This window comes from Phyllobates terribilis, unplaced genomic scaffold (assembly GCF_046119375.1).
Source record: "Phyllobates terribilis strain yellow unplaced genomic scaffold, ASM4611937v1 Scaffold_11__3_contigs__length_659146591, whole genome shotgun sequence".
NCBI classification, from domain to species: Eukaryota; Metazoa; Chordata; class Amphibia; order Anura; family Dendrobatidae; genus Phyllobates; species Phyllobates terribilis.
In genome coordinates this window covers 82553658-82576556 of record NW_027362771.1, presented here as the reverse complement: position 1 = coordinate 82576556, position 22899 = coordinate 82553658, and the positions used below count along the sequence as shown (strand labels likewise).

The 22899-nt window shown below is 41.2% G+C and overlaps 1 protein-coding gene across 2 annotated transcripts in view; it reads left to right on the top strand.

The window, feature by feature from the left end:
* SH3PXD2B (SH3 and PX domains 2B) overlaps nt 1–22899 on the top strand; it is a 248122-nt gene that overhangs the window by 167927 nt on the left and 57296 nt on the right. For both annotated transcript variants that reach the window (XM_073651312.1, XM_073651313.1), the window contains exon 5: nt 3014–3105. In XM_073651312.1, the coding sequence (XP_073507413.1) occupies nt 3014–3105 (92 nt within the window). The remainder of the gene's footprint in view (nt 1–3013; nt 3106–22899) is intronic.

Here is a 22899-nt window from a genome sequence, read left to right as displayed (position 1 = left end):
GTAAAATCTGAGGGTAAAACATTTTTTTTTGTGGTAAAAATATAATTATGTTTTCTTCACTGCCCAATGGTATAAATTTAAAAATTAAATAATACTCACTACTTCCCTAGATTAATTCCTTGAGAGGTGTAGTTTACAAAATGGGGTCACTTGTGGGGGTTTCTGCTGTTTCGGCATGTCAGCGACTCTTCAAATGTGACATGGTGTCTGCAACCTATCCCAGCCAACATAGCGCTCCTTTCTCTTCCGAACCCTGCCGTACACCAAAGCAGTAGTTTTCCCCCACATATGGGGTATCGGCGTACTGAGGAGAAATTGCACAACAAATTTCATGGTGCAATTTCTCCTGTTATCCTTATGATAATGCAAAATTAGGGGATGAAAAACATTTTTTGTGGGAAAAATGTGAAAATTTTATTTTTACGGATCAATATTATAAACTTCTGTGAAACATCTGGGGGTGCAAGGTGCTCACCACAAAATGGTGTCATTTATGGGGGATTTCCACTGTTTAGGCACATTAGGGGCTCCCCAAATGCGACATGGCATCCGCTAATTATTCAAACAAATTTTACATTCAAAAAGTCAAATGGCGCTCCTTCCCTTCCGAACCCTGCAGTGTACCCAAATAGTGGTTTTCCCCCCACATATGGGGTATCGGCATACTCAGGACAAATTGCACAGCAAATTTCATGGTGCAATTTCTCCTGTTACCCTTATGATAATGCAAAATTAGGGGATGAAAAACATTTTTTGTAAAAAAAAAAGTGAAAATTTTATTTTTACGGCACAATATTATAAACTTCTGTGAAGCACCTGGGGGTGCAAGGTGCTCACCACACATCTAGATAAGTTCCCTAAGTGGTCTAGTTTCCCAAATGGTGTCACTTGTGGGGCGTTTCCACTGTTTAGGCACATCAGGGGCTCCCCAAATGCAACATGGTGTCTGCTAATTATTCAAAAAATTTTACATTAATTATTGAAGCAAATTTTACATTCAAAAAGTCAAATGGCGCTCCTTCCCTTCCAAGCCCTGCCGTGCGCCCAAACAGTGGTTTTCCTCCACATATGGGGTATCAGCGTGTTCAGGAGAAATTGCACAACAAATTTCATGGTGCAATTTATCCTATTACCCTTATGATAATGCAAAATTAAGGGATGAAAAACGTTTTTGTGGGAAAAATGTGAAAATGTTATTTTTACAGCTCAATATTATAAACTTCTGTGAAGCACCTTGGGGTTCAAGGTGCTCACCACACATCTAGATAAGTTCCCTAAGGGGTTTAGTGTCCAAAATGGTGTCACTTGTGGGGGGTTTCCACTGTTTAGGCACATCAGGAGCTCTCCAAACACAACATGGCGTCTGCTAATTATTCAAACAAATTTTACATTCAAAAGGTCTAATGGCGCTCCTTCCCTTCCGAACCCTGCAGTGCGCCCAAACAGTGGTTTTCCCTCACATATGGGGTATCAGCGCGCTCATGAGAAATTGCACTACAAATTGTGTATTCCATTTTTTCCTGTTACCCTTGTGAAAATAAAAAAATTGGGTCTAAAGTAACATTTTTGTGAAAAAAAGTTAAATGTTCATTGTTTTCTTCCACATTCCAAAAATTCCCGTGAAACACCTGAAGGGTTAATAAACTTTTTGAATGTGGTTTTGAGCACCTTGAGGGGTGCAGTTTTTAGAATGGTGTCACTTTTGGGTATTTTCTGTCATAAAGGCCCCTCAAAGTCACTTCAAATAAGATGTGGTCCCTAAAAAAATGTTTTTGTAAATTTTGTTGGAAAAATGAGAAATCGCTGGTCAACTTTTAACCCTTATAGCTTCCTAACAAAAAAAAAATTTGGTTCCAAAATTCTGCTGATGTAAAGTAGACATGTGGGAAATGTTATTTATTAACTATTTTGTGTGACATAGCTCTCTGATTTAAGGGCATGAAAATTGCAAAATTTTCAAAATTTTCACCAAATTTCCGATTTTTTCACAAATAAACGCAAGTGATATTGAAGAAATTTTACCACTATCATGAAGTACAATATGTCACGAAAAAACAAACTCAGAATCAGGGGAATCCGTTGAAGCGTTCCAGAGTAATTACTTCATAAAGTGACAGTGGTCAGAATTGAAAAAATTGACCTGGTCACGAAGGCAAAAACAGGCTCTGGCGCGAAGTGGTTAAATTAGCAAATGTTATCACCTATCTCAGTAATAGGAAAATCTGTATTTGCTGAATACAAATTTTACCTATGAATTGAGAGTGAAAGATCAGCCCAGGAGTGGAAGGATGCGGATTTCTCTGATAAGATATATTACAAAGTTTCTAAATTTTCATGTGTACTACTGATTTATGAAATAAAAATTAAAACGACGTTTACTGTCTAAGACTATCTAGCCCTTGCCCCACCTAAAAAATACAAAGTTGAGGCAGAGGTGATCTGGCACCAGCTCTTATTATACTAGCACAAATGACTCTTCCTCTGGAAAAGGTCTGCCATCCGCAGTTTATACCGGTGGTGCACACTCTAGTATTTAAGTAGCAACATTTCAGAAGATGATTTGGACCCGTAGAAGTGCCATTATAGCGTGAAACGGCTGTCGTCCAGCACTGTCTCCCTGCTCACTCCCTGCCTGTTGTTTTGTTTGTATTCGTAATGGATTAAAGAATTGGAATTTGTTTGCAGCTTGCGGTGAATGCCATTTTCTTTTTGTTCTTCTGAAAAATTGCGCCACCTATTAGTTTGCTTACTTTTTACCAACAATTTGTGGCAAAATTGAGGTGCATATTTTGATGCTTGGTGGCGCACATTAGGCTACTTCCCCTTTCCAGTAACCCACTCCCTTTCAGCGAGACCACTCCCTTTTGTTAGGCAAGGTGCAAAAAATGTCTAAAACACATAATAAATGTTGTGAAACTCTTGAAAGACAATTAATTAATTATAGTCTCTCTCTAGTTGATCTATGATGAAAAGAGCTGTACATTCTGTAACTCCTATGATCTCTCCTCTCCAGGCCCTCATCAGAATGCCTCCTTACATCTCTCAGTGTGATGAGGTCCTGAATTTCTTTGAAGCCAGACTGGAGGACTATAACCCACCTAAGGAGTAAGTAATATCATCAAATTGTATTGAATACAAAATATTCTTTCACTGAAGAAGAGTCTTGTTAGGAAAAAACATTCATTTTTGTCTATTCATTGGTTGTGTCTACATTGCAATTAGATGGGTTTGTATCCAGTGTTTTTTAACAAAATTTACAAGTAGGAATGCCTATAGCAATTTTTATAAAACTAAAGTATGACAGAAAATATTACTAAATAAACAGGCGTAGTGTCTGCTTACATGGCTAGTTGTTTGACTTCCATGTGCTTCCCTAGATGTGGCCAGTCCACAGCCTGCAGAACTGTCAGGTCAGGGGGATCTGTTCTGTTCTGGTTAACCCCTTTAAGATATTTATATACTGTAGATGTCTGAGCTTACAAAACTTCTTTAATGTGCAAGCTATCACTGCTAGTAAATAGAGAAACTTGTAAACAGCCCATATTTTAATGTAAAAACTCTTACTACGGTGTTGCTCGAAAGTTGGTGAATCATTCAGAATTTTCCATATTTCTACCTAAATTTGAGCTGAAACCGTATCAGATTTTCTCAGAAGTCCTAAAAGTAAATAAAGAGAAGCTTGCAAGACAAATGAGTAAAAAAATTAAACTTTTATCATTTTTCAAATGAGGAAAGTGATCCAATATCACATGCCTATAAGTGACTAAACTCTGTAAACCTTTAGGATTAGTAATTTGAAATTAGAAATTAGAATGTTGTGTTTTTAATCAATGGGATGACAATCAAGTTTGAGTCTCACACCGGTAGTTCTCAGGATGATGAGTGCCTGGTCCATAGATCTTAAGATCTCATTTACATATAAGAAAAACATGGATTTCTCTGGAATAAGACATTAGATCACAGATATCAAGTTATTGTTTTATTCAGCTTTCTATGACCTGTATGCCTATGTAGACGATTTAGGAGGGTTGCTCCTACTCACAGATTCCCTTTAACCCACAGTGTAAACCATAAACCCACCCTTCCCCACAAAAAACAATGGTGAATTTGCTGTTTTTCCCCCCATTCCTCCCCACAAATATTTTAGTTTGTTTTTTAGTACATTATGTGGTCAAGTAATAGTGCTATTAAAAATACAACTCATCCCACAGAAAACACTCCCTCATATGGATATTTTGATGTAAAATAAGAAAAATGATGGCTCATGGAAAAAGGAAAACTAAAGAGCTGTTCCACCAAAAGGGGTGAGATTGTCCAAAATTAGAAAAGACTTTTGCTTTTCCCTCATAAAGCACCAACTTTGGGATGTATCTGGCATTGTAGCTTTGTTTGAATGGGAACAATATGCAATACTAGAGACAGCCAAAGTACAGACAAAGGACTATTTCTGAGGAAAAGCAGATCCTCTTTTCTAACCTATTGCAACCTCTTTAATAACATTTTTTGCATGAAAATAATGAATAAAAACCTATATATCCTTCAGCTCATCATCCCCCTCACTGCCCTATGATGGATGCATGTGAATGAAGCTGGCTAAAGAACTGATGAACTGATTACAAGGTACCAATGAGTCACCATCGCATCTGGGAACTTTCTGAAGGACCCCATCACAGCGAAACCAGGCCATATTTGTAGTTGTTTTTAAAATCCCCCAAAAAAACATAAAAAATGGAATCACCTCCCCCTTTATCCCATTCAGAAATTAATAAAATGTAAAAATGTGGTAAAAAAAAGTAAATAATTTACTTTACATAGTTACGTAGGTTGAAAAAAGATTCGGGTCCATCAAGTTCAACCTTTTTTCAAACCTCGGATTTTATTTGAACCAGTAAAACATGAACAAACCATACATGTTTGGCATTTCCATAATCGTACTGACCTGAAGAATCTGTCATTTTACCGCACAATGAACGTCTTAAAAATGAAACCCAAAAACGTATAGGGTAATAGCATTTTTTTTTACCATTTCACTCCTTGTAAACATTTTCCCCATTTTTCACTACATTCTATGATAAAGTGAATGGCATTACACAAAACTACACATCGTCTTGCAAAAAACAAACTTTCAAACAGCTATGTTATTGCAAAACTAAAAAAGTTATGGCTCTTGGAGGAAGGGGAGGAAAAAATATAAACTTAATGGTACGCGCACACTAGCATAGATTCTCTCATGTGAAAGAATGGGGCTGATTATGCTAATGACACTCACCTCAAACTCTTGTCAGAGTCATGTTACTGTGATCCGATTCTCTCACATGAGACAATCGTAGCACAGGTGCGGAGAAGATGGAGAACTTAATTTCTCCATCTTTTCCATTGTCTCGGTGTGTGTATATCGGATTGCACTTAGATTTCCAAGTGTCAATAATTTTTCACATACTGTCCCTTAACCAGCTCTTTATCCATCTACATAAAGTAACCAAATCCTTGCTTCTGTAGCTTCAGTATAAGGCTGTTATGTAGCACAGTATCAAATGCCTTTGCAAAGTCCAGATAAAGCACATCAGCCGCATTACCAACATGCAGATTTGCACTTACCTCCTCAAGAACCCCAACATATTGGTTAGACATGACTTGGCTTTCATGAATCTGTGCTGATTATCATTTATTATATTATTCTCTGAGATATACAGTGCTGGCCAAAAGTATTGGCACCCCTGCAATTCTGTCAGATAATACTCAGTTTCTTCCTGAAAATGATTGCAATCACAAATTCTTTGGTATTATTCTCTTCATTTAATTTGCTTGCAAGGAAAAAACACAAAAGAGAATGAAGCAAAAATCATATCATTGATCATTTCACACAAAACTCCAAAAAAGGGCCGGACAAAAGTATTGGCACCCTCAGCCTAATACTTGGTTGCACAACCTTTAGCCAAAATAACTGCGAACAACCGCTTCCGGTAACCATCAATGAGTTTCTTACAATGCTCTGCTGGAATTGTAGACCATTCTTCTTTGGCAAACTGCTCCAGGTCCCTGATATTTGAAGGGTGCCTTCTCCAAACTGCCATTTTGAGATCTCTCCACAGGTGGTCTATGGGATTCAGGTCTGGACTCATTGATGGCCACCTTAGAAGTCTCCAGTGCTTTCTCTAAAATCATTTTATAGTGCTTTTGGAAGTGTGTTTTGGGTCATTGGGTCATTTCTCACACTGGGCCCTACATTATGCTGCAAAATTTGTTGGTAGTCTTCAGACTTCATAATGCCATGCACACGGTCAAGCAGTCCAGTGCCAGAGGCAGCAAAGCAACCCCAAAACATGAGGGAACCTCCGCCATGTTTGACTGTAGGGACCGTGTTCTTTTCTTTGAATGCCTCTTTTTTTTCCTGTACACTCTATGTTGATGCTTTTTCCCAAAAAGCTCTACTTTTGTCTCATCTGACCAGAGAACATTCTTCCAAAACGTTTTAGGCTTTCTCAGGTAAGTTTTGGCAAACTCCAGCCTGGCTTTTTTATGTCTTGGGGTAAGAAGTGGGGTCTTCCTGGGTATCCTACCATACAGTCCCTTTTCATTCAGACGCCGACGGATAGTATGGGTTGACACTGTTGTACCCTCGGACTGCAGGGCAGCTTGAACTTGTTTGGATGTTAGTCGAGGTTCTTTATTCACCATCCGCACAATCTTGCGTTGAAATCTCTCGTCAATTTTTCTTTTCCGTCCACATCTAGGGAGGTTAGCCACAGTGCCATGGGCTTTAAACTTCTAGATGACACTGCGCACGGAAGACACAGGAACATTCAGGTCTTTGGAGATGGACTTGTAGCCTTGAGATTGCTCATGCTTCCTCACAATTTGGTTTCTCAAGTCCTCAGACAGTTCTTTGGTCTTCTTTCTTTTCTCCATGCTCAATGTGGTACACACAAGGACACAGGACAGAGGTTGAGTCAACTTTAATCCATGTTAACTGGCTGCAAGTGTGATTTAGTTATTGCCAACACCTGGTGCCACAGGTAAGTTACAGGTGCTGTTAATTACACGAATTAGAGAAGCATCACATGATTTTTCAAAGGGTGCCAATACTTTTGTCCACCCCCTTTTTTAGGTTTGGTGTAGAATTATATCCAATTTGGCTTTAGGACAATTCTTTTTGTGTTTTTTTCATTGAAGACAAATTAAATGAAGAGAATAATACCAAAGAATTTGTGATTGCAAACATTTTCAGGAAGAAACTGAGTATTATCTGACAGAATTGCAGGGGTGCCATTACTTTTGGCCAGCACTGTATCTCTGCAGGTCATCCCTTATGATGCCCCCCAAAACTTTGCACACTATTGATATCAGACTTACCGGATGGTAGTTACCTGGATCCACCTTCTTACTTTCTTAAATATTGGTACCACATCAGCTATCCTCCAATCTTGTGGTACTACCCCTGTTACAAGAGAGTCTAAAAATATGAGATGCAGCGGTCTGTCAATTACTGAGCTCAATTCCCTCAGTATCCATGGATGAATGCCTTCCAGCCTGGGGACTTTGTCAATATTTAATTTGCTTAGATGCGGCCTTGTGTTAGTTTAGTAATATTGGGTGGTAAACTTTGATTATTGTCTTGCTGAATGATATCTGGCACAGGCAGTTCAAATATATATCTTTTTTCTGTGTTTTTTTTATTTTATTTTCTTTACATGTGTATAGCAATCTTGGCTGAGCTGTTGCTCTGCTTTGACAACCACAAGGAATTGCTATACAGCAGCCACATCACAGGAAGCACTCGGGCTTTGTTACAGATTTTTAGATTTGCTCTATGACCAGGGCAGATGTCTTTTATCTGGGAGAGGAGGGGAGCTGTCGCCATCGCCTCTTGTGAATAGTGTTACCTATATGTAGATGTTACTGTATTACATCTGTGATGATGAGATGACTGCTCTGAAGTGTCAACCACAATTTGTATAATCCTCTTTAAGAAATCACAGAAACAGAGCAGTACTTTCTTAGGTCCAAATCCTTGATGTGAATTTAAAAAAAGGCTTCATACTTTTTATACAATTTGGCTCACAAGTACAGCAGACCTGTAATTATAATATGCTGCCCCTAGTCAGGAAAGGATATAAATTTGACTGAGCCATTCTGAGACTTGCGGCTTTTATTTTCCCCGACTCCACCACATTCATCTCTATTTGTGTCTGCACAACAAACGTGTTATGTCTAGGGCAAGGCAATGTATAAGACACCACCACTTGCCCCCCCTATTGGTAAATGCTATAATCATACTTTGAGACGTGTCTTACCATATGGTATTTATAGTAGATAGTAACTTCGGCACTCAAAATTTCTTTGGGTCTGATTTCATTTTGGGTCTGATTCTTCCAGTTTTTTGTTGTCACTTGTATAATAAACTGCATATATTCTAAAGAAATTTTTCCACTATAAGTTTTATTTTTTACTTCTGATCACCACCACACAGTTGAGCGCCCACTTTCCGTGTCATCATGTTATTACTATCCTGTCCCATACTAAATCCAGAAGGAAAAGGTGACGCCAGAGCAGAGAAAGTTCTTGGGTGTGATCCACATTTCTTCAGAAGATGGTTAACATGATCCAACACCCAGTATGTGATGTCACTAATGACATATCATACATTCAGTCTACCAGAATGGTGCATTGAACAAAGATGTATGGATTTCAGAAGTCCAAAATTTCCGTTACATTTATTTGGTTCCTGAAAACCCCTTAAACACTGGCTTATAGTAGGCTATGGCAGGTGAGTTTGGTCTGCTTGATTAAACAGGAAACGTTATGGTTTCTTGAAATGTTTGTAAAGGGTTGCAGTAATAACACATTGATATTGGATGAGAATCAAGCTCATTGCACAACTCCTGATTGTTCCAGGGTCTTGTGATGGAGAATAACAGACTATAGGACCACAGTGCTAAAATTGATACATTGTGTACAGACAGGGTGACCATGCTGGTTACGTCTGCCTGGCAGATAAGGTTGTGTGGTTGTGCGGTTGTGCATCCTCATAGCTTGCGTCTAATTACTCAGGAAGCGGTTTGTCATTTGTCAACATTTTGGCAAGGAAGTCTATTACTAGGAAGTCTAAGAGAAGGATTACTCTTGTAGTGCATTCTTAAAGGGAATGTGCAATGAATTCAATTTTAATTTTATTAGATTTAATTTAGACAATAATTAATGATTTTATCTTTTTTTCATTGTTGCAGCAATATCTATTTATAAAACCTTCCCTAGGAACAGCCCTTTTGGAGGCATAGGCCCCGATTGGCATTTTGTATGCCAGTGTCAATGAGGGGTGAGCAGGAATAAGATGTGCCAAGTTAATTAAGAGTCAGGGACTAGAGTAACATTTCTGGCATAAGAAACACCACCACTTTTCATTAATTTTACTTAACAATGTCCCATCTTACCCCAGCTCTGACAATTTTGGCGGGGCCCCCGAAACTAGTGAAAAAGCACCAAAAGTGGCAAAATTCTTTGTGCAACTTATTGTTGCGACTTTTCATTATTTTACACCAGTTTTCCGGCATAAACACTTATGAATTGGGGCTATTGACTTTTTTTTCTGTATTTCCAATGTTTCCTATTCTGTCCAGCGTGATGTGAGCACTTTATGGAAGCTGACATGAATGAAAGTCAATTGACAGAAAAATGTCAGAGTGTAATACAGTTTCCAGGAATGATTCAGTATTTCCCCAAATTTCCCCACCTCCCCAGAGAACAAGGAGTAATGAGGGAGATGAATTTAAGGCCTGTCTCTGTTATGAGGGTATAGTGTTACCATCCTTCCTTGTCTGTGCCTCCAGCAAGTCAATAAAGCTGTCATTAGAGGCAGGTGATCCTCACAAAATGTTACATGTTTGTTTGGCAATGTTTTATTTCTTGTATCACAAACTTTATTATAGGGCAAAAATAATAATATTGCAATTTTTTTTAGCGCCCACTAAGGCTTTTTGAGAGTCATACTTCCTTTTAGGAAGAGTTTTCAGAAAGGTTACTTATCATCAGAGGCAGGATTACAATGTCAGGTAACACCTCTATATACAGCTGATAACACAGGATCCACCAATCACAAAGTGATGTCACAGCTGACCGGCTCCTCCTCCCTTCATAATGACCTTTGCACATGCTCATTAGATGCTTCAACACAAAACATAGGTTCAATGTACAGATGTTGGTTTGAAAGAACAAAACGTTAGACCCTGATTTATTAAGGCTGATGTTTAATATGCTGGTCTTAATGAGAGGAATGCAGGAATAGGATGTGGCGAATTCATCAATAAGCACACGCCATTTAATGAATTAGTGGCATGCTTCTCTGTGCGCCTTGCCAGAAATGCTGCTAGTAATATTTCTGGCGAAGGAAATGCCATCCCATTTGCTGAATTTAACGGGATAGTGTTGCCATGCTCTGTCCAGCCCCGGCTTCTCCCCTCCTCTGCCCATTGTGCCAGAGCTGCTTCAAACTGGCGTGATAGCGCCAAAAGTCACAAAACGCTTGCACATCTCCACGTTGCACAAAAATCTTGTGACTTTTCAAAGCGTTTTATGCCAGATAAACACTTTGATCAATTTGCCCCTTAGAGTCTAAAAAAGCCCCAATGGCCAATAGGAAAATTGCAAGATTTTTATATATGTATTTAGTTTTAACTTCCTTTTAACTCTTTTAACTCCCTTTTAACAGGGTAATGAACTGCAGAGAACAGAAAATGTCAACCTGTTGTGTCTATTCTAGTAACTAGTTGATTTTTTTTGTGGGTGGTCACATAAAATATAAAAAACACTATTTTAAGTTTAGAGTAAAAGTCAAAGTTTTTTTAAACCATACATTTCCTTTAATGCACCAGTTATAACTTTTTTTTAGCTTATTTTATCTTTTATTTTTCTTTTTTTCTGTTTTCAATCCATCTTGAAGACTTCTGCCTTTTCAAAATAAAGGTCACAGCACTCTGCAAGGCATCATTCATGTTGTTCATGGATAGAGCATGTACCCATTACTGTCTATGGGGCTGTTCACATTTCCGTGTTCTTTACGGACCTTGCACAAGTCACAGAAATATGTCCATTTTTTACCGGCAGCATGGATGAAAAGTAGCAATACAAATCTATGGGTCTGTGAAAAACACTTACAGCACATGGATTGCATCAGTGTACAATCTGTGTGTTGTCTGTATTTAATTTTGCAATGGATAGGATAACACTTGTAATTTATTTATTTCTACATAAGAGAAAATCACTGAAACTGAAACACTGATGACACACTGACCAAAGACTGAAGACACACTGACCAAACACTGATGACACACTGACCAAACACTGATGATACTCGGATCCAAAATACTAATGACACTCTGATCCAAAACACTGATGACACTCTGATCCAAACACTGATGACGCTAGATTCCAAAACACTGATGACACTCGGAGCCAAAACACTGATGACACTCTTATTCAAAACACTGAAGACACTCGGATCCAAAACACTGATGACACTCGGATCCAAAACATTGATGACACTGGATTCCAAAACACTGATGAGACTAGATTCCAAAACACTGATGACACTCGGATCCAAAACACTGATGACACTCGGATCCAAATATTGATGACACTGGATTCCAAAACACTGATGACACTCGGATCCAAAACACTGATGACACTAGATTCCAAAACACTGATGACACTAGATTCCAAAACACTGATGACACTAGATTCCAAAACACTGATGACACTCGGATCCAAAACACTGATGACACTCGGATCCAAAACACTGATGACACTCGGATCAAAAACACTAATGACACTCTCTGATCCAAAACACTGATGACACTGGATTCCAAAACACTGATGACACTCTCTGATCCAAAACACTGATGACACTGGATTCCAAAACACTGATGACACTCAGATCCAAAACACTGATGACACTCGGATCCAAAACACTGATGACACTCGGATCCAAACACTGATGACACTGGATTCCAAAACACTGATGACACTAGATTTCAAAATACTGATGACACTCGGATCCAAAACATTGACACTAGATTCTAAAACACTGATGACGCTCGGATCCAAAACACTTATGACACTCGGATCCAAAACACTGATGACACTCGGATCCAAAACACTGATGACACTCAGATCCAAAACACTGATGACACTCGGATCCAAACACTGATGACACTCTCTGATCCAAAACACTGATGACACTGGATTCCAAAACACTGATGACACTCGGATCCAAAACACTGATGACACTAGATTCCAAAACACTGATGACACTAGATTCCAAAACATTGATGACACTCGGATCCAAAACACTGATGACACTCGGATCCAAAACACTGATGACACTCGGATCCAAAACACTGATGACACTCGGATCCAAAACACTGATGACACTCGGATCCAAAACACTAATGACACTCTCTGATCCAAAACACTGATGACACTGGATTCCAAAACACTGATGACACTCTCTGATCCAAAACACTGATGACACTGGATTCCAAAACACTGATGACACTCAGATCCAAAACACTGATGACACTCGGATCCAAAACACTGATGACACTCGGATCCAAACACTGATGACACTGGATTCCAAAACACTGATGACAATAGATTTCAAAATACTGATGACACTCGGATCCAAAACATTGACACTAGATTCTAAAACACTGATGACGCTCGGATCCAAAACACTTATGACACTCGGATCCAAAACACTGATGACACTCGGATCCAAAACACTGATGACACTCAGATCCAAAACACTGATGACACTCTGATCCAAACACTGATGACACTCTCTGATCCAAAACACTGATGACACTGGATTCCAAAACACTGATGACACTCTCTGATCCAAAACACTGATGACACTGGATTCCAAAACACTGATGACACTCGGATCCAAAACACTGATGACACTCAGATCCAAAACACTGATGACACTCGGATCCAAACACTGATGACACTCTCTGATCCAAAACTCTGATGACACTGGATTCCAAAACACTGATGACACTCGGATACAAAACACTGATGACACTCGGATCCCAAACACTGATGACACTCGGATCCAAACACTGATGACACTGGATTCCAAAACACTGATGACACTCGGATCCCAAACACTGCTGACACTCGGATCCAAATACTGATGACACTGGATTCCAAAACACTGACACTAGATTTCAAAACACTGATGACACTGGATTCCAAAATACTGATGACACTCGGATCCAAAACATTGACACTAGATTCCAAAACACTGATGACACTCGGATCCAAAACACTGATGACACTCGGATCCAAAACACTGATGACACTGGATTCCAAAACACTGATGACACTTGGATTCAAAACACTGATGACACTTGGATTCAAAACACTGATGAAACTCGGATCCAAAACACTGATGACACTCGGATCCAAAACACTGATGACACTTGGATCCAAAACACTGACGACACTCGGATCTAAAACACTGACGACACTAGGATCCAAAACACTGATGACACTCGGATCTAAAACACTGATGACACTCTCTGATCCAAAACACTGATGACACTCTGATCCAAAACACTGATGACACTCTACGATCCAAAACACTGATGACACTGGATTCCAAAACACTGATGACTCTCAGATCCAAAACACTAATCACACTCTCTGATGCAAAATACTGATGACACTCTGATCCATAACACTGATGACACTCTTTGATCCAAAACACTGATGACTCTGGATTCCCAAACACTGATGACACTCGGATCCAAAACACTAATGACACTTGGATCCAAAACAGTGATGACACTCGGATCTAAAACACTGATGACACTCTCTGATCCAAAACACTGATGACGGTGGATTCCAAAACACTGATGACAGTGGATTCCAAAACACTGATGACTCTCGGATCCAAAACACTAATGACACTCTCTGATTCAAAACACTGATGACACTCTCTGATCCAAAACAGTGATGACACTCTGATCCAAAACACTGATGACACTCTCTGATCCAAAACACTGATGACACTGGATTCCAAAGCACTGATGACACTCGGATCCAAAACACTGATGACACTTGGATCCAAAACAGTGATGACATTCGGATCCAAAACAGTGATGACACTCGGATCCAAAACACTGATTACACTCTCTGATCCAAAACACTTATGACAGTGGATTCCAAAACACTGATGACTCTCGGATCCAAAGCACTAATGACACTCTCTGATCCAAAACAATGATGACACTCTCTGATCCAAAACACCGATGACACTCTCTGATCCAAAACTATGATGACACTCTCTGATCCAAAACACTGATGACACTCTCTGATCCAAAACACTGATGACACTCTCTGATCCAAAACACTGATGACAGTGGATTCCAAAACACTGATGACTCTCGGATCCAAAACACTAATGACACTCTCTGATCCAAAACAATGATGACACTCTCTGATCCAAAACACTGATGACACTCTCTGATCCAAAACACTGATGACACTCTCTGATCCAAAACACTGATGACACTCTCTGATCCAAAACACTGATGAAACTCTCTGATCCAAAACACTGATGACACTCTCTGATCCAAAACACTGATGACACTCTCTGATCCAAAACACTGATGACACTCTCTGATCCAAAACACTGATGACACTCTCTGATCCAAAACAATGATGACACTCTCTGATCCAAAACACTGATGACACTCTCTCATCCAAAACACTGATGACACTGGATTCCAAAACACTGATGACACTAGATTTCAAAATACTGATGACACTCGGAACCAAAACATTGACACTAGATTCTAAAACACTGATGACACTCGGATCCAAAACACTGATGACACTCCGATCCAAAACACTGATGACACTCTCTGATCCAAAACACTGATGACACTTTCTGATCCAAAACACTGATGATACTCACTGATCCAAAACACTGATGACACTGAATTCCAAAACACTGATGACACTCTCTGATCCAAAACACTGATGATACTCACTGATCCAAAACACTGATGACACTGAATTCCAAAACACTGATGATACTCACTGATCCAAAACACTGATGACACTGAAATCCAAAACACTGATGACACTCTCTGATCCAAAACACTGATGACACTCGGATCCAAAACTCTGATGACACTTGGATCCAAAACACTAATGACACTCTCTGATCCAAAACACTGATGACACTCTCTGATCCAAAACACTGATGACACTCTCTGATCCAAAACACTGATGACACTCTCTGATCCCAAACACTGATGACACTCTCTGATCCAAAACACTGATGACACTCTCTGATCCAAAACACTGATGACACTCTCTGATCCAAAACACTGATGACACTCTCTGATCCAAAACACTGATGACACTCTCTGATCCAAAACACTGATGACACTCGGATCCAAAACAATGATGACACTCTCTGATCCAAAACAATGATGACACTCTCTGATCCAAAACACTGATGACACTCGGATCCAAAACTCTGATGGCACTCAAATCCAAAACACTAATGACACTTGGATCCAAAACAGTGATGACACTCGGATCCAAAACACTGATGACACTCTCTGATCCAAAACACTGATGACAGTGGATTCCAAACCACTGATGACTCTCAGATCCAAAACACTAATGACACTCTCTGATCCAAAACACTGATGACACTCTCTGATCCAAAACACTGATGACAGTGGATTCCAAACCACTGATGACTCTCAGATCCAAAACACTAATGACACTCTGTGATCCAAAACACTGATGACACTCTCTGATCCAAAACACTGATGACACTTTTACTGTTTTTTTTTTTGCATACGTGAAAAACACTACTTTGACTTTACCTAAGAGTTATTTCTCTGGAATTGTTTGCCCTAACACTTCGGTGACACAATATCACTTACTCTCTGTTGGAAATTAGTAGTAAAGAAAATGTATACAGCAAATTTCTGTTTGTAGATTTATATAAAGATAATTTTTTCAATCTATAAAGGTATCCTAATGGCAACCTAGGTGTTTGTCTACTCCATCTGCCTGTATTTTTGTGGGCACCATTTGAACCCTGTTATTTGCTATTAGAATTTAAGTATTTCTGTTTCACTTTTAAGGCGACGTTCACACAGTCAGTATTTGGTCGGTATTTTACATCAGTATTTGTAAGCCAAAACCAGGAGTGGGTGATATATACAGAAGTGGTGATGGGTTTCTATTATACTTTTCCTCTGATTGTTCCACTCCTGGTTTTGGCTTACAGATACTGATGCAAAATACTGACCAAATACTGAATGTGTGAACGTGACCTAATTGTGATTGCAACATTGCAGTTTAGTCTAGTAATGAAAATTGTGTTAATGTGTAGCTTATAACTCCGTAGTGGGAAATACTGAAATATATGTACTCAGTGCATTCTTTCTCCGTTTTTGAAGTTTAGCAAGATGGCCTATTCTACTGCTATTTTTACAATCCACCCAGAAGATAAAACTCGCGTATGTATGATTGAGCTATAGTATATTCTTCAACTTGAAAGTGGCAGGGAGCCAAGAAGGATGGGCTGAACTGTCCTGCATGCCCTTTTTATCTTGCAGTTCATGTGGCTTATTATTCTGAGTGCACTTAAGGCTTCATTAGCTAATAGCCTTATCTGACATGTTATATCTTCCATTCGCCCTCTGCGTTTACAGCTTAGGAGTAGTGTTGAGCGATACCTTCCGATATCAGGAAATATCGTATCGGATTGGATCGGGCCGATACCCAAAAAGTATCGGATATCGCCGATTCCGATACCGGAAACCAATGCAAGTCAATGGGACACAAATATCGGAATGAAAATAAACCCTTTCTTTCCTTGTAGGTTAATTCTACATGAAGTAAAACAACTAAGAATAATGTAGAATGACATGAAAAGCCGGCAATTCATCAGCGGCATTCACCGGTACCCGACAATTTACAACAGAAAGAATAGAGCTTCACACATAGATTAGATAGATAGAAACATGTCAGTCACATATATATGAAGTACAGTGACAGTGTTGCTTACTGTACTTGTCATTTAGTGTAAAGGATTTATTAAAAAAAATATTAGTGTTTTCGTGCACCGTCTCTTTAAAAAAGCCGGCCGGCAATTCAGCATCTGTACCCGACAATTTATAACAGACAGAATAGAGCTTCACACATAGATTAGATAGATAGAAACATGTCAGTCACATATATAAGAAGTACAGTGACAGTGTTGCTTACAGAACTTGTCATTTAGTGTAAAGGATTTATTTAAAAAAATAATAGTGTTTTCATGCACCGTCTCTTTAAGAAAGCCGGCCGGCAATTCAGCATCTGTACCCGACAATTTAGAATAGAAGGAATAGAGAATCACACATAGATTAGATAGATAGAAACATGTCAGTCACATATATATGAAGTACAGTGACAGTGTTGATTACTGTACTTGTCATTTAGTGTTAAAATAAAGGATTTATTTAAAAAAAAATTGGCGTGGGGTTCCCCTTAATTTTAGGCTCTAGCGGAGGTTAAGCAGACAGCTGGGGCAAATGTTTGAAGCCTGGGAAGGGGGTAATACCCACGGAGCTTCCCAGGCTACTAATATCAGCCCCCAGCTGAATACCTAGCCTTTACTAGCTATTAAAATGGGGGACCCCCCCAAAAAAATGACGTGGGGTCCCCCCTAATTTAATAGCTAGCACAGGCTAGGCAGACAGCTGGGGGCTGATATTAATAGCCCAGGAAGGGTGCCATGAATATTGGCCCCCTCCCAGGCTAGAAACACCAGCCGTCAGCCGCCCCAGAAATGGCGCATCCATAGGATGCGCCAATTCTGGCACTTAGCCTCGCTCTTCCACGCTGCCCTGGTGCGGTGGCAGGGGGTAATAGGGTTGGGGTTGATGTCAGCTTATAATGCCAGCTGACATCAAGCCCAGGTTAGTAATGGAGAGGCGTCTATAAGACACCCCCATTACTAACCCCATAGTCAAAGTTAAAAGAAAACACAAACACCCAGAGTAAAGTCCTTTAATTGAAATAAAGACACAATTCTTTATTGTTCTAAATTAAACCATACTTACCATCACGCCCATTCCAGCTGAAGCCAACGATCTCCTGCAATAAAAGAAAAATAATAAAGCAACCTCATCCTTACCTTTCGATGGTTCCCAGGACAGCTCCAGCTCTGCTACATCGAGATGACAGGCTGGACCGCAGCAGAAAGCTGCCATCCAGCCTGTCATCCCGCAGACACTGAGAAGCGCAGGCATGCTTGCGCTCCTCAGTGTCTCTCTGTGACGTCATCCAGATGAGCCGAGTTCATGTCCAATGAACTCAGCTCACCTCATGCACGTCACTGACAGCGTGGGAAAATTCTCACGCTGAAGTGCTGAGTGCAGGAGAATTTTCCCACGCTGTCAGTGACGTACATGAAGTGAGCGGAGTTCATTGGACATGACCTCGGCTCATCTGGATGCCGTCACAGCCAGACACTGAGGAGTGGAAGTATGCCTGCGCTTCTCAGTGTCTGCGGGATGACAGGATGGATGGCAGCGTTCTGCTGCGGTCCAGCCTGTCATCTCGATGTAGCAGAGCTGAAGCTGTCATGGGAACCATGGAAAGGTAAGGATGAGGTTGCTTTATTATTTTACTTTTATTGCAGGAGATCGTTGGCTTCAGCTGGAATGGGCGTGGTGGTAAGTATGGTTTAATTTAGAACAATAAAGAATTGTGTGTTTATTTCAATTAAAGGACTTTTTTCTGGGTGTTGTGTTTTTTTAAATACTTTACTAGAAATTCATGGTGGTCATGTCTAATATTGGCGTGACCCCATGAATTTTGGGCTTAGGGCCAGCTGATAATGCCAAGCTGGCCTTAACCCCTTTATTACCCAGTGAGCCACCGCACCAGGGCCCTGGATGAGTTGGGTACAGCGCCAGAAGATGGCGCTTCTATGAACGCGCCATTTTCTGGGGCGGCTGCGGACTGCAATTTGCAGCGGGGGTGGCCCAGAAAGCTTGGGTCTCCCTGCGCTGCGGATTCCAGCCCCCAGCTGCCTAGTTGTATCTGGCTGGGCACAAAAATAGGGCGAAGCCCCACGCATTTTTTTTTTAAATTATTTCATGAAATTCATGGAATAATTAAGAAAAAAAGGGCTTCCCTATATTGTTGTGTCCAACCAGGTACAAATAGGCAGCTGGTGGTTGGGGGCAGCCCATTCCTGCCTGCTGTACCTGGCTGGACACAAATATAGTGCGAAGCCCCACGTCAATTTTTTTTTAATTATTTCATGAAATAATTTTTTTAAAAAAGGGCTTCCCTATATTGTTGTGTCCGGCCAGGTACAAATAGGCAGCTGGTGGTTGGGGGCAGCCTGTTCCTGCCTGCTGTACCTGGCTGGACACAAATATAGGGCGAAGCCCCACGTCAATTTTTTTTAAAATAAGTCCTTTATTTTAACACTAAATGACATTTGAGGAGTTAATAAAGATGCAGTCCCTAAATTATTATTTATTTTTTAATTAATTTTTCCCAAAACTTTTGACGTGGGCTTCGCCATATTTTTGTATGCCAGCCAGGTACAGCATCCAGCTTCTATGAACGCGCCATTTTCCGGGGTGGCTGCGCACTGCAATTTTCAGCGGGGGGAGGGGGGGGGCAGAAAGCTTGGGCCTCCCTGCGCTGCAGATTCCATCCCCCAGCTGCCTAGTTGTACCTGGCTGGACACAAAAATAGGGAGAAGCTTCACGTATTTTTTTTTTTTAATTATTTCATGAAATTCATGAAATAATTAAGAAAAAAAGGGCTTCCCTATATTGTTGTGTCCAACCAGGTACAAATAGGCAGCTGGTGGTTGGGGGCAGCCCGTTCCTGCCTGCTGTACCTGGCTGGACACAAATATAGTGCGAAGCCCCACGTCAATTTTTTTTAAATCATTTCAGGAAATTCATGAAATAATTTAAAAAAATTGATGTGGGGCTTCGCCCTATATTTGTGTCCAGTCAGGTACAGCAGGCAGGAACGGGCTGCCCCCAACCACCAGCAGCCTATTTGTACCTAGCCGGACACAACAATATAGGGAAGCCCTTTTTTTCTGAATTATTCCATGAATTTCATGAATTTAAAAAAAAAAAAACGTGGAGCTTCGCCCTATTTTTGTGTCCAGCCAGGTACAACTAGGCAGCTGGGGGCTGGAATCTGCAGCGCAGGGAGGCCCAAGCTTTCTGGGCCCCACCCGCTGCAAATTGCAGTCCGCAGCCGCCCCGGAAAATGGCGCGTTCATAGAAGCGCCATCTTCTGGCGCTGTACCCAACTCATCCAGGGCCCTGATGCGGTGGCTCACTGGGTAATAAAGGGGTTAAGGCCAGCTTGGCATTATCAGCTGGCCCTAAGCCCGAAATTCATGGGGTCACGCCAATATTAGACATGACCACCATGAATTTCTAGTAAAGTATTTAAAAAAAACACAAACACCCAGAAAAAAGTCCTTTAATTGAAATAAACACACAATTCTTTATTGTTCTAAATTAAACCATACTTACCATCACGCCCATTCCAGCTGAAGCCAACGATCTCCTGCAATAAAAGAAAAATAATAAAGCAACCTCATCCTTACCTTTCCATGGCTCCCACGACGGCTCCAGCTCTGCTACATCGAGATGACAGGCTGGACCGCAGCAGAACGCTGCCATCCAGCCTGTCATCCCGCAGACACTGAGAAGCGCAGGCATACTTCCACTCCTCAGTGTCTGGCTGTGACGGCATCCAGATGAGCCGACAATGAACTCGGCTCACCTCATGTACGTCACTGACAGCGTGGGAGAATTCTCCTGCACTCAGCGCTTCAGCGTGAGAATTTTCCCACGCTGTCAGTGACGTGCATGAGGTGAGGTCATGTCCCATGAACTCGGCGCACCTCATGCACGTCACTGACAGCGTGGGAGAATTCTCACGCTGAAGCGCTGAGTGCAGGAGAATTTTCCCACGCTGTCAGTGACGTGCATGAGGTGAGCTGAGTTCATTGGACATGACCTCGGCTCATCTGGATGACGTCACAGAAAGACACTGAGGAGCGCAAGCATGCCTGCGCTTCTCAGTGTCCGCGGGATGACAGGCTGGATGGCAGCGTTCTGCTGCGGTCCAGCCTGTCATCTCGATGTAGCAGAGCTGAAGCTGTCCTGGGAACCATGGAAAGGTAAGGATGAGGTTGCTTTATTATTTTACTTTTATTGCAGGAGATCGTTGGCTTCAGCTGGAATGGGTGTGGCGGTAAGTATGGTTTAATTTAGAACAATAAAGAATTGTGTCTTTATTTCAATTAAAGGACTTTTTTCTGGGTGTTTGTGTTTTTTTTAAATACTTTACTAGAAATTCATGGCGGTCATGTCTAATATTGGCGTGACCCCATGAATTTCGGGCTTAGGGCCAGCTGATAATGCCAAGCTGGCCTTAACCCCTTTATTACCCAGTGAGCCACCGCACCAGGGCCCTGGATGAGTTGGGTACAGCGCCAGAAGATGGCGCTTCTATGAACGCGCCATTTTCCGGGGCGGCTGCGGACTGCAATTTGCAGCGGGTGGGACCCAGAAAGCTTGGGTCTCCCTGCGCTGCAGATTCCAGCCCCCAGCTGCCTAGTTGTACCTGGCTGGACACAAAAATAGGGCGAAGCGCCACACATTTTTTTTTTTAATTATTTCATGAAATTCATGGAATAATTAAGAAAAAAAGGGCTTCCCTATATTGTTGTGTCCGGCTAGGTACAAATAGGCAGCTGGTGGTTGGGGGCAGCCCGTTCCTGCCTGCTGTACCTGGCTGGACACAATTATAGGGCGAAGCCCCACATAATTTTTTTTTAATTATTTCATGAATTTCCTGAAATAATTAAAAAAAAATTGACGTGGGGCTTCACACTATATTTGTGTCCAGCCAGGTACAGCAGGCAGGAACGGGCTGCCCCCAACCACCAGCTGCCTATTTGTACCTAGCCGGACACAACAATATAGGGAAGCCCTTTTTTTCTTAATTATTCCATGAATTTCATGAAATAATTAAAAAAAAAAAAACGTGGAGCTTCTCCCTATTTTTGTGTCCAGCCAGGTACAACTAGGCAGCTGGGGGATGGAATCTGCAGCGCAGGGAGGCCCAAGCTTTTTGCCCTCCCCCCCCCCGCTGAAAATTGCAGTCCGCGGCCGCCCCGGAAAATGGCGCGTTCATAGAAGCTGGATGCTGTACCTGGCTGGCATACAAAAATATGGCGAAGCCCACGTCAAAAGTTTTGGGAAAAATTTATTAAAAAATAAATAATAATTTAGGGACTGCATCTTTATTAAGTCCTCAAATGTCATTTAGTGTTAAAATAAAGGATTTATTTAAAAAAAAAATGGCGTGAGATCCCCCATAATTTTAGTCTCTAGCGGAGGTTAAGCAGACGGCTGGGGCAGATGTTTGAAGCCTGGGAAGGGGGTAAAACCCACGGAGCTTCCCAGGCTACTAATATCAGCCCCCAGCTGAATACCTAGCCTTTACTAGCTATTAAAATGGGGGACCCCCCAAAAAAAAATGACGTGGGGTCCCCTCTATTTTAATAGCTAGCAAAGGCTAGGCAGACAGCTGGGGGCTGATATTAATAGCTCAGGAAGGGTGCCATGAATATTGGCCCCCTCCCAGGCTAGAAACACCAGCCGTCAGCCGCCCCAGAAATGGCGCATCCATAGGATGCGCCAATTCTGGCACTTAGCCTCGCTCTTCCACGCTGCCCTGGTGCGGTGGCAGGGGGTAATAGTGGTGGGGTTCATGTCAGCGCCAGCTGCCATGAAGCCCAGGTTAGTAATGATGGCCGTCTAT